At 45.1% G+C, this 13078-nt stretch overlaps 1 protein-coding gene across 2 annotated transcripts in view; it reads right to left on the bottom strand.

Moving 5' to 3' along the window:
• Positions 1-6242: 6242 nt before the first annotated feature.
• LOC306960245 (protein ELFN1-like) overlaps positions 6243-13078 on the bottom strand; it is a 46003-nt gene continuing 39167 nt past the window's right edge. Inside the window, exons 5-6 of one of the 2 annotated variants that reach the window (XM_079552616.1) lie at positions 8523-9558; positions 6243-8480 (exon numbers count right to left, since the gene is read on the bottom strand). In XM_079552616.1, coding sequence (XP_079408742.1) covers positions 7458-8480; positions 8523-9558 — 2059 coding nt within the window. In that variant the 3' untranslated portion in view covers positions 6243-7457. Of the gene's footprint in view, positions 9559-13078 lie in introns of both variants that reach the window. The other variant, XM_079552615.1, reaches the window with a different exon arrangement.

Below are 13078 nucleotides of genomic sequence, written 5' to 3'. Positions count from 1 at the left end.
TTTTAATAGTAAGTTTAATATGGAGAGGTTACTGTTTAATTTAGCCAGGCGAGAGTACATCAAACAAGGTGGTCCTTAACAGGTTACCTGAATACTAAATACATGGTAAATGGAACTGGAGTCAGTCCCTGATCAGGGACAGGTTCGTGACTTTTAATGCCCTCAGAAACCCTGTAATGTTTGTTTGTCTGTGCAACGAAATTTGTACTCTGCGTTTAACCCATGTGCCACCGTAATGTGTCAGCGCGGGCCGTCATCTAAAGTGAGACACTGCTGTATGTTCACCTATATTACTCTTTGTACACCGTTATTAAACCTTACACTTGAATGTGTTATTACCTGGACTTAAATGTGCAATTACTGTTTATTACCTACACAAGGAACTTGCGGGCTGTAATCGAAATCCCTCTAAACATGTGTAATATGGTTAAGTGCAAGACCTAAAATTTGAAGCCTGTTGTGTGGGGAAGCTGTAACAAAAAGCATTTTGAGAAAATACCACTTCCATCATACATGTATGAATCACTGAATCAGTGGTATAGTTGTTGTCAGGTGAAATGATATATGTTATAAGCACAAAAGTGCAGTGTCTCCTCTTTAAGAAGACTGAAGTACATTCCTGAAAAGGACGTTATCCATGTGCCGTGAGCGAGCTTGGCACTTGAAAGCAGCACCGGGTCCGTTGACAGTATGGGGCTGAGCGAAGGATGGGTACGTGTGGCTGAGGCAATAGTGCTTGTGTTCACAGAGTATTTATATAGGGCTGACTGTCGCTGTGCCGCTCCAAATATTCTCCGGGCTTTGTCCACGCCAATACGAGTCAGCGGATATCAATGTCCTCCCGCTCTTATTTTGATCAGAAAACAGTTATAGAAAAGAAAGCGGCTGATCTTAGTCTGGTATGTCCGTGGTGTATTCATCTCCAGACCGCATTTAGAGCCGTATTAGTGTGGACCAAACCTTCACAACCTCCAGAGCCCTGCAGATCCTTCACAGTATTTGCGTACCAGTCCGTCTGAGAGCCCTGCCAGAGCCGCTGACCGCAGAGGGATGCACCCAGGCCACGTAAACGCCCAATCACACGTCATCGTGAGCTGTTCCCGCCAGGTCTCATGTGAGCAGAGCAGAAACCGCGTGGGACAGGTTTATGAGCACAGCCTCTTGAAATTCAATAAATATTTCCATCATTAATATTATTGAAGACCTTTTAATGTCTAACGCTTAAAATAAATTAAAAATAATGTAATGCATTAGGAAAATAGGGTGAAAAAAATACTAATAAATGAAGTGACGATAGGCCCAAAAATGTAATTTATTGAACGATTGGTCGATATCTTCATTATTGTGACATTCCTACAAAATACCTTTTTAGTCAATATGTGACAAAATGTACTATCACAGCTGTCCCTCAGAATCAACATGTGAGGGAAAAGGTAAACCCCTTTCCATCACATTTTAACTGTTTGGGTTGACTGAACAAGATATCAACAAATCAATGTTTTCTTTTTTTCTTCATATGGCTGCTTTTGTCTGTGTACGCTGGTGTATGAATGAGAGGGTGAATGAGTGACTGGTTCCTTGATGTAAAGTGCTTTGAGTGCCTAAAGCAGGTAGAAAGGCTCTATATATGAATGTGACCATTTATTTATTTATTCATTAACTCTGCATATTCACTCCGTTTCCCTCTTTGGCACTCAAAACGCTTGCCAACAGTTCCATATACGTCACATGGAGATTTCCATCGAGTCATTTGACAGTCTAGACTCGACACACTCTTCCCCAAACTTGCTTTTATCCTGCCCACTAGCTTCTTCTGCACTGATTAGCATATTTACGGGGGGGAATAACTTTGTTTAACTTCCGTTTTTGCACTTCTGCTCTGTTCAAGAAGGGATCCACCATCTGCTGGTGGCTTTGTACTTCTGCATTTTTTGAAAACTCTTTAAGGAATATACCACCATTTTTACATTCTGAGATATGTTCTTATCTGAGTTTAGACGAGTTCATGTGTACCTGTCGTGCCCTCAGTCACGTAAACACAGCACAGACGGCGTTAGCATTTAGCCTCTCCTCCTCTATAGCTCCAAACGAGGTGACGATAGAAGCGACCAAGCTCTTCCACGTTCTCCCTTTTTAAATATGGTTACAATATTAAGAATGATAAGATATTGCTGCGCGGATGTCGAACTACTCCTGGTATTACTACGCCTTACCATATAGTTCCCCTTTTAATCCGCTTAGAAAATCCACATTGTTTAATTTTGTGTAATTATACTTTATAGTGTAACACTTCACGTAACCACATTTAAATAGGGAAAACGTGGAAGAGCTTTGTAGCTTCTATCTTCAGCGCATTTGGAGCTATAGAGGAGAGGGGGAGAGGCTAAATGCTAACGCCGTCTGTGCCGTGTTTACGTGACTGAGGGCATGCGTGAAGACCATACAGGTCCATGAACTCGTCTAAGTGAAGGTAAGAACATATCGCAGTATGTAAAAACGATAGCCTATTCCTTTAAAGCTGGGAGGAGCCGTATTTAATGCTAACGCATGCGCACAGCTAGCAAGGTGGCTACTCCGGGAAACTTTAGAATTCTGTCGCCTGTTGATGTTTTATTCCCAAAGATCTTTAATAAAACTCTAGTTCGGACATGACGCTCATTGACGTGGTGTATTTGGCGGCCATCAAGCAGTATCTCTGTCATTCTTTCCCAGGGTTCAGTGGTTAGCATTCCGGTGGTTAGCGCTCATAGCATCACTGCCCCATGTTCAATAAATATTGGTCATACAGAAATACTGTTTTAAAGTAGGAAACACGTGTTATTATTGATATACAGTAAACAGAAGTTAATGATTTGAAGAGTTTGACAGAGGAAAATTCTTGAGGTCAGTCACAATTATCAAAGAGTCATGAAAAAACTAAAAAATCGATCTAAACAGTATCAAGGGAATAAGTGGAGTTTCCGTTTGATTATATTGAACCATGTTAGAAGGGCCAGTTAGAAAGGCCAGCCTAACCCAGCCAGAATTGCCATTCCCTCCAACGTATTACTATAGCCATGTCCTATCTACAGTTTTATTAAAAATCATTCCTACAGTTGCTAGCATTAGCCAACATCATACATTATGAATGATCCAGATGTTCTTAGCGGTGTATTGACCACATGTCAGTGATATGTAATCCCACTTAGAAATCACTGCTGAATGTACAAACCTTTTGAGATATTACTTGATAATTAGTGTGTAAAAGTAGCATTAATAATTTTTCTGCGCTTTTTGTGGTCATGATAGAACATTCAATGTCCGGATTTGTAGCCATAGGTGCGAACAGCCCTTCTATCTGTCCCAGCTGATACGTGCTAGCCTTCGCTCCACAGACTAAACCCCATCTCAGTCAGACATAACTTAAGAAGCGCCGGAGGGCTGTTCCAAGGCGCGGGTTAAGCAGATAAGGGAGGATTATTTGAGCGACGTTTACTTCCTGGTCCACAAGGCAGTCGTCATGGAAACTCTACTTTTATCTTGAACAGCAGACATACCGCCACATGGATCCTTCTATACTTTATCATACACTAACTGATTGACTTGGCAGCAGCTGGTGATTCATAGTTCATTATTTTTCCGCTCTCTAACGTTGAAAAAGGAAGCTATAGTTTATGTTGAAAACTTTTCACGACGGTCAAAGCGCCTTAATGCCTTCGTAAATTTTCTAACGAGTTCATTGACATTCTTTGGGGCAAAGCCGGGCAGAGCTTTACCCAACACTTACGGGCTAACGCCTGCTAGCCTGCTAACAGTGCATTAGTGCTACATTTATGTTCCTACCTTGTCAATGAGAGCACTGGGATTAGGCGACTTAATATTAATATTAGGCTCACTTACGTTTAACAAGCTGTTTTCTCTAAACTGCAGAGCACAGATGACGGCTTAAGAAGCAAATATTGAGGGTACACAGAACCTTTAGGTTCATAGTGCTCCACTGTATCCATTGCACCAGTGGCCAGATTGCCAGGTTTTAGCAGCCAAAAGTAACTGGAAAACCGCCCAAAACCTGCTCCTCCAATGATGCAGAAGCAGCTCTGAGAGTTCTGGATCTGACATTTTTCATTCAAAAGAGTGATTTTCGAGTACAAACAAGCCAAAAATAGCCTATTTTGCATACAAAACAGCATGGCAAAAACACCACTTTTTCCACACACGGAAAGACTTAAATAGTTGCCCATTCCACGGTTTAACTGCAGACCTGGCAACCCTGACCAATGGCTCCCAAACATTTGATAAAATATTGCACCACCAGGCCTAACATGATCAGTTCAGAACTAAAATCACCTAAACCTGGTACTTGCAGTTCTCCTGATCAGGGGATTAGGGTTATGATTAGGGTTGTGTTTCACTCACACAGATCATACACATATTTTTTAGAAAGTAGAAGATATTGGCTTTCAGATGAGGTATCCACTGGCATGCAGGCTTGTAAGCTTCCATGTCAATACGCTCTGAGATTTGGATATGCACAATTGGAGAAAATGACTAACTCTAAGATAGCAGTTAACCGGTTAAAGGCTTCACTACAGCATGACATAATCTCTAAAATAAATAAAGTCTAAAAATGTCAGATGACCCTGAGAACCAGTGCACTGCACTATTGAGCACAGGGGGACTGAGACGACAACATTTTGACTTCCAAATCCAAATCTGTAGGTATTTTGGAGATTGAAGAGCTGGGCGGTTTGCTCACAATCTCCAGATGAGCTGACACATGTAAAACCTGGAGTTTCGGATTCAGATTTTTTGAAATCTCACGTGCGGCCACTGGATCGGTGCATCCCCCAGGTTCAGCTCAGCTCTCCTGTCTTCACTGAGAATACATTCATCGGGCGTGTGAGTGTGTACAACTCAAAGGTGATGGCGTCAGGGCGAGAGAGAGACAGAGAGTCCGTTATCTACCACAGTACTTTGGTCTTAGAAATGATTGAACAAAGCCGTGAGCCAATGGTAAAAGATTTTGTGCAAATTGTTTCGTTTGGCAAACTGAGATATCCATGTAAATAGAAGTATATAAATTCATTTCTGTCTTTTTTTTTTTTTTCTTTTTTAAATGACGTAACAATTTGGCACAATGGCACCACAGTGGAACCAGGTGAATGGGTTTGTTGCACGACAATGCTAAGCTAGCTTCGGACTTCTGACATGTGGCAAGACGGCCCCAGTTCCCGGCCCCAGTGTTTTTGCGGTGAAAGGTTAGCAATGTCTCACTTAAATGAATAAATATTCAAAGATTACGAGGTGAGTGGTGGATAATCTTTGGCATGTCAGAATACTTCACTAGAAAACACTTGGTTCATTAAAGGAGAGTAGTGTTTTGCTTCATTGATAGAGTTTTATGGTTTGCGTTGACCGGTTCTTCTTCTACTATTGAAGTGCTGTATACAGCTCAACAGTTCCTGTTTTATCTGACTGAGCTGTTGACCGTACATCGCCCCAGCAGAACTCTCCGGTTTGCCAATCAGATGGTTCTGGACGTGCCCAGGTCCCGGTACAAACAGTGGGGCGATCGTTCCTTTGTTGTTGCCGTGCCTAAACTGTGGAACAGCCTGCCCCTCAGTCTGCGTGTTCTCAAGGACCTGTCCCTTTTTAAATCAAGATTAAAGACTCATCTCTTCAAACTTGCTTAATAATACTTAGAGCTCTGAATTGTGTCTAGGTTGTAATTATTTGGTGTTTTTAAATGTGTTTTATCTTTCTGTGAAGCACTTTGGTCCTCCTGGTGTTGCTGTAGAGTGCTATATGAATAAACTTTGATTGATTGATTGATTGATTGAATGTACTCTGTGGGTGAAATGTCGAAACAAACGTTCGACACTTCAACTACAGAGCACAGACGATGACTCAAGAGCTTCCATTGAAGATGGACAACCCCTGTACGACTGAGAGCCTACACAGACATCAAGTGACCAATGTGTTTGAGAGATTCTACTCAACTACTCAATGACTTTCACAGTTTGATAGTCGAGTTTTTTCGCTCTTTGGAAAAAAAAGTATTGATGAAATGTTTTTTTTTACCTTCGTCCAAACGTCCAGAAGTGGGCGGGACTGTTCTGGGGTTTGTTGCGTCACAGAGGGAACGTCCATCGCCTGCACTAGTGGGAATGAGAAGTCAAAATCCTGACTGGCCTCTGTCTTTATTTAATACGGATTAGTTCAGATGGGTCAAACGATCTTGGTCATGAGTACCTAGGCAAAGGATTAGCCTACACCGTACTTTACTGTGAAGTATTTAACATGTCAGTGATTATCCACCGGTAACTCACTGTCTCTGCTGAGTAATCTTTAAATGTTGGCTGAAGTGAGACTTGGCTCCCCCCCCGTAAAGGAACACAAACAGGACCGGAAATGGAGCCTCGGCACACTTCGCGTCTGCCGTAACGAGCCTAGACTTAATCTGTCGACAAACCCACTGAAAACTATGAAAGCTCAATGCAAAAGTATGGCGTATATATAAAATGTAGCTACAGTGTTCCGGAGGAAGCTGAGAGGTTGCGGTCTTCTCCACAAGTCGTTTTCTGATTTTGAACAGTGCACGTGTGTTTCCCCTGCGGAGGCGAAGACATTCATTTTTGAAGGTTCAAATTTGTAGCTTCAAAATCAAAAACGTACTATTGTGAGGGACCAGGTAGCTAACTAACTCGGGCCGAGGCCGAGTCGAGAGACAAAGTCTGTCGGGTTTCAAAAGCAGGTCGTACAAAGGAACCAGTCAAATATAGACGTCTGTGTGGCGGGTTGGAGAGGGGCAGGGGGCGGCTCAGCTCACAGAACATTCCTGAAGAAAAGTCTGGTCCATGTGTCTGTTAGCGCGCAGTCACGGCGCGCTACAGGCCATGCCACAGTCGAAACAGTAAGCATCGTCCGAGTAAGTAATGATAAGAATAATATAATAGTATAAGAACATATCTCTCTAGTTGGTTTAAAGTGGTTTATAAAAAGAGTGAGGAGTGGTACAGTCGGATTGATTTGGCACATACTCACTCTCACGGTTCACGTTACTGCTGCCTGGACGCCCCTCCGCCAGCTCCACTGCTCCGACTGTCACTTCTCCAATAAAAGGCGCTGCTGTTCGAGGTTCACTGCAGGACGCAGCACAAATGACCTCCCAAAGCAACCTCCAGATCCGTCTATGGCTGTAGCTGCAGGTAAGCTGTCAGCTGTGATAAATGTTACTCTCCAGGCCAGTGGACGCACTGCTAGTCTACAGTGGAGGGACTTCCAGGCAACGTTAAGCTTTCTTATCATTAGATTGCTTCTTTTTTCATTCAAAGTTTAGTACAAAGAGCTACATAACTCTGAGCTATAATTTTCAATACAAAAACTACCTTCTTCTGTCTATAAGTTATAATTTGATCAATCCATAATAATATATTTGAGTTTTGTCCTCATATTTACAGGTGCACTGCCGCGGCGTCTCAGGCCTTCTGCTGAGCGGACACTCCTTTCCAGTAGTCCAGGATGTCGTGCAGATCTTCGTCCTTGGCGAACTGGACCTTCTGCCTGAGGGCATGTCCTGCAGCCACATAGCCCTCGTCCTCCAGGGAGGCCTGCCGGTGCCTCTTGCGGTGCAGCTTGAAGCGCTCCCACAGCCCCAGCGTGGGGGTGCACAGCAGCCCCTCTTCCTCCTCGTCTTCTTCAGGGCTGGAGCAGTAGCTGAGGTTGTGGTACTGTGGAGACATGGGGTAGTGGTAGGCCAGCTCTTGATGCTTGGCCTGCCGGCTGAGGGTCATGGGGTCCAGGACAGAGGGGTTGCGGGCGGAGGGGTGCTGGTGCAGGTCCTGGAGGATCTGGGGGTGATCCTGTAGGTGCTGTTGGGAACCAGGGTAGGAGTGCCGGTGCTCGTTGTACTGGCGGATCCTCTGGGCCTCCGCTCTCAGGATGGCTGCGGCGGGATTGACTGTGCGGATGGGCTCTCCGCGCTCTCTGTCCCCGGGAGAGCTCCTCTCGATGTAGCGGCTCTCAGAGGGGTGGTAACCGCCCTCTGAGCGGAAAGAGCGCGGGCTGCGAGCTGAGCCAGGCGATGAGGAGGTGCTGGGCCGTTTGGATGTGGGTGGGGCCTCCATGCTGTGGTGGCGCTGTAGAGAGTGGTGGAACCTACGCTCGTCCCGAGCCCTGCCTCCTTTGTACACAGGCGAGAGGAACTCCCCGCCCCGAACAACACGTTCCCCTTCCTGCTCCAGGAGAACCAGCTGGGGCTCTGCTGTGGACACAGCGCCCCCTCCAGCGGAGGAGGGAGACTTCATCCCCTGCTGGAAGGACGTGGACTCAGACTTCAGGGCATCGATGCAGTTGTTGATGATCTGGTTGACTTTGTCCACTTCCTTAGCGATGGTGGAGATCTCTGCCACAGAGCCCTGGGGGTTAGACTGGGGGGACATGTCTCGCTCTCTCTCACGTTCACGCTCCCGCTCTCTCTCCCTCTCTCTGTCCCGCTCCCTCTCTCGCTCTCTCTCTCTTTCTCGCTCCCTGTCTCTCTCCACGGAGCCCCTCACCTCCATGTAGTTGATCTTGGCAGGCTTGTGTGCTGGAGTTTCTATCACTTCTTGCAGCTTGTAAGGATCGATCTCACTGCCCGGAGGCAGGTATGGCATTCTGGAGAGACTGTCCCCAGACGTGAGCTTCTGGGACCCCCCACTGCCAGCCTCTATCCCCCCTTCCCCTCCGTACTTCAGCTCAATCAGCGTCCTCTGTATGCGGCTCATCTTCCTCTCCTTCTCCTCCATGATCCTCTTCCTCCTCAGGCAGTGGACCACACAGCCGAGGAACAATAGCATTCCGAACAGGCAGCCCAGGATGGTCATGATGTAGTGCGTGGCGGAGGACTGGTTGGGCGTGCGGTCGTCGCGGGCTCTGCGGCCTGTGGAGATGGTCAGGCAGGTGTGGTTGAAGCGCAGAGAGTTGCGTATGGAGGCCACGCAGTAAGTGTAGTTGGTGTTGGGTGTCAGGTTCTTCAGCTCGATGTCTTCTCTCTGCCTCTTCAGGTTCTGGATGTCCGTGAAGAAGCTGTTGTTGTACAGCACCAGAATGTACATTTTCCTGAAGGGATGCGGGATCTGCACTGTTATGACCGCACTGGAGTGTTGCACCTGCTTCAGCGCCATGATGGGCTTGGCATCCATGATGGGCTCGTGGACGCTGATGATCTCGTCTGGGGGCGTCCCGGAGGCACAGTCGTCCAGCCCGCAAGGCGACACAAAGTCTGGCGGTGGGGTGGTCAAGTCGCCCAGACCCACGAAGAGGGGGGTGACCCTGCTGCCATCGTCGGGGCACACCGTGCTCAGCATGTAGAGTGCGCTGCCCTGGCTGGGCAGCTGCGGGTTCTGGCTGAGGAGGTTGTACCCGAAGAAGCCACGTGGGGCGTCGCACACCATGCGCTCGCTGGTGCGGTTGGGGAAGGAGTAGAGCCAGCGCAGGAAGCCCAGCAGCTCGCAGGAGCAGTTGAAGGGGTTGGTGTACAGCTCGCACGTGGTCAGCTTAGCCAGGCCGGTGAACAGGCCGCCGTCCAACACCTGGATTCTGAACACACAAAGGGAGAGTGTGGTTATTGACTGACAAAAACAAAATATCAGGTCCACAAATATGTGGACAGGTTGGGCTGCACACAATCTCACCAAATGATCGTTACTGCAATATTAGAGGATGCAGTCATACTAGGGGATGTGGCACATAGAATAAAAAAAAATGGTGTCCGATCCTAGTGGGCAAATTAGCGTATAAAAGTGCCCTCTGAGCTAAATTCAGTATCACTTTATTTTACACTACCCTTGATACATTGTACCTAACAAAGATTTACTACAATGTAATGTGCTCTGCATGTGTAATAACTTACCTATGGGCTGGGTACACAATGGAATAATATGTATTTGTAGTTTGTAGGTACACACTGTAACTCTAACCCTAACCTAGAAGGTTAGAGTTAGAGTTAACCCTCTAGGTTAGGGTTAGCGCCATACCCTTAGCACTAAGGGTATGGTGCTAAGGACACCATACCCTATGTTGGGTATGGTGTTATGTTGGCTATGTTGGATATACAATGTAGGTGTGGGCCATATCGTATCGCATATCTTTATTGCGATATAATTTTTTGATATTGTTGTAATTTTTATATCGTTGTGGACACGATATAATTGAAGTTACGCTCAGCTCCATCAGAGCAGCTTAAACACTGACTGTAGAACACGGGGACAGGTGCTTACAAAGTTTCATGAAAAGAAGGATGTCAACTGCTTGAGTTAACATTGTGAAGATATTGCTATGCCATATGAGCGATTGCTGTTATTGTTTACTTCTGCAATTTTCGCCAGATGTTTTGGTGAATGGTAGGCAACAGCCTCTAACACGGTTTTATAAAATGATCGATCTGTTATAGCGCAAGTGAAGCAATGCCCTGTTTATGAACATTGTTTTTTGCTGATTATAGGATTCTTATCAATTGTTTGAAAACATAAAATGACTAACACGGCCCCCGGATGTGACGACATCCCGATCGCTCGTATTAAAAAAAGAAGAAGAATTAATCTTCCCAATAGGCGTAAGGCTGGGATTTATCAATTATATCGTCAAATATATCGTTATCGTGCTAATCCTTTTTTATATTGTGATATAGATTATAGGCCATATCATCCTGCTCTGGTACAATGTATTAAGGTACTGTAAACTCAAATTTAGACAAGTTGTTAAGATTAACAACTTTCTGCTTTTTGTCTGTGTCTGATTCACATCGAATTACCACTGAACATCATCTACAAGATAAAGATAAGATAAAGATAAAGAGCTTTATTGTTTATTGAAATAGTGTTCAAGTGCCTGCCCCGCATGACCTTGGAGGTCGGGGAAACTGTAGCACTCGGAAGAAACCTGGCTGGCTCTGTACTCTGAAATGGTGCAGCGCCTCCTGGGTTTGTCTCTGTTTCAGAGCGTGGTGTCCTGCACTGGTCAGCTCCACCTCCTCTTCCTCCTGCGCAGCTCCCTCCGCTCCACAACAGTCTTTCACCATCTCCTTGTTTGTCCCTTCCTTGTTTCCTGTAGCTCCTCTTGTGATGCCTCCTCTGTGCTGAAGGTGTGGGGGCTCTTGGTGCCTCTTCAGTGTCTCAGAAGAAGAAATGTGTAGGTCTCAAATGGGTTTAGCTGATAAGCTAGCTTTTGTTTACTGTTAAAAAGTATCCAGAAAAACAATGTGGGACACAGAAACCACAAATGCAGCTCGCAGAAAAAGGCGAAAAATTCAGCTGTGTTAAAAAGGTTGATGATAGAGAAACCACATAAATGATACTGTATAAATGTCATGAAAAGGACAAAACGTACCTCACCATACTTTTAGTATTTGCATGGGGATGGATTTTTCAATTTAAATCGGGTCAGGGAGTAGATGGCTAACAAAATAAACACATTTGTAGGAAAAGGCTCCGATGGCTAAAGGCATTTCTGTGTGCTAAGGGAATCATTGTTCACGTTATCTCGCGGACTATGACCTTATTTAGCCCACATACATAAAATCATGTGAAAACCTCTTATTTATATTTTCCACTATTGCCCCTTCTCTTTACAAAGGCACGGTCATTTTTAACCCTGATATATTTTTGATTTTCTGACTACTAAAAAAAATCTAACCAACGGACCTTTAGCAAACTTGTAGCACTTTTAGCAAATAAAGTGCATCTGTTTTCAAAAGGAAAGACATTGCTGTACAGGCGCTGATACTGCGTTTTTAGTATAGAAAGGGTCTTTATGAAATAGATTAGCATTATTCTGGTTTCTGGTTCAAGGTGATTAATACTTTAGTCTAGGTGTACAAAAGGGCCGAAATTTGTTTTATCCTCCTTTAGTATATTGTTAACTCAGACATTTATGAGAAAAAATGCTGTGCATGTACTTTAGGGTGACCTGACATCCCAGTTTACCTGGGACAGTTCCAGTTTTTAGCCCTATGTCTCCGTGTTTTTTGTTGTCGTCCAAAACCATTGATTTGTCCCGGTTTTTCACAAGCTCTGTCACATGTCCCGGTTTTTCTCACGTATCAAGCCTAACAGCTTCTTTTAGGTGAAACTTCATAACTTTTGGTCACGTGTGCGTCAAACACAACATTTTCAGTGACTAAAGGTCAGCACACGCTACACAATTTTTCTAGTCTTAAATGATTTTATATAGAATGGGCGTTCCACACTACACGACTGGATTCAGAGTGATTATAGAACATCTGGGGGTTCACACATAATGACTGAGAATCATAAGAGTCCCGACATCGCAGCGCTAGGCTACTGCTACTACAAAGCCTTACACCCGGCTATAGTTCTGTCAAATGGAGATAAAAGTCGGCGACACGAAGAAGCGAGACGTATTTCAGTGGATTTAATAAGAAAAGGAGACGAGATGGAGGAGGTGGAGGAGACAGCGGAGAAAGTGGAGAGAGGTGTGCGGAGACAAGCTAGCCGTTAGCGGTGAGGTTAAGCTGAAATGTAGCTGGAAAAGGTGGTTCTCGTGAACTTTTGAGGATAGAAAGTTGTGCTGTTTCGTGTGGGGCTGTGGCCGTGAAATGAGTTGTTTGTGCCGCTGTTTTGACAGAGAAATTAAAGGAGGCGAGGCAGTGTTTTTCTGTCTTTACATCAGTCTGTCATTGGCCGCTGCTTTCTGTGTGTTCACATTTGGGACGGTAAAATCACCCACGTTTCTCCTGTGCGTCCAAAATCGGGCTTAAAAATCAAACATGTTTGATTTCCTACGACAGGAGTCTAGTCCTGTCTTTCTGCTGCCCACACCAGTCGTGACCCCCCCACACTACGAGACCCGACTCTGTGACTGGCCTTCGACTAGACACAACTCGAGAAAGACTCGGCGCGACTGAGAATTACAGCAAAATTGGGCATAATAGTCGTGTACTGTGTGCTGACCTTAAAGGGACTATACGGAGTTTAGTCAGACCTGTTCACCACAACTGCCTCTAAAATCCTGCACTGTCACTCTAAAAAGGGGTTAATTCGGGCCCGAAGTGCCGTATTGCACGAGCTTAACATAGAAGGTTAATTAATTAAACTGTTTG

This window comes from Gobius niger, assembly GCF_951799975.1.
Source record: "Gobius niger genome assembly, chromosome: 3".
In the NCBI taxonomy this organism is placed as follows: domain Eukaryota; kingdom Metazoa; phylum Chordata; class Actinopteri; order Gobiiformes; family Gobiidae; genus Gobius; species Gobius niger.
This window is presented reverse-complemented; position numbering and strand designations above follow the sequence as displayed.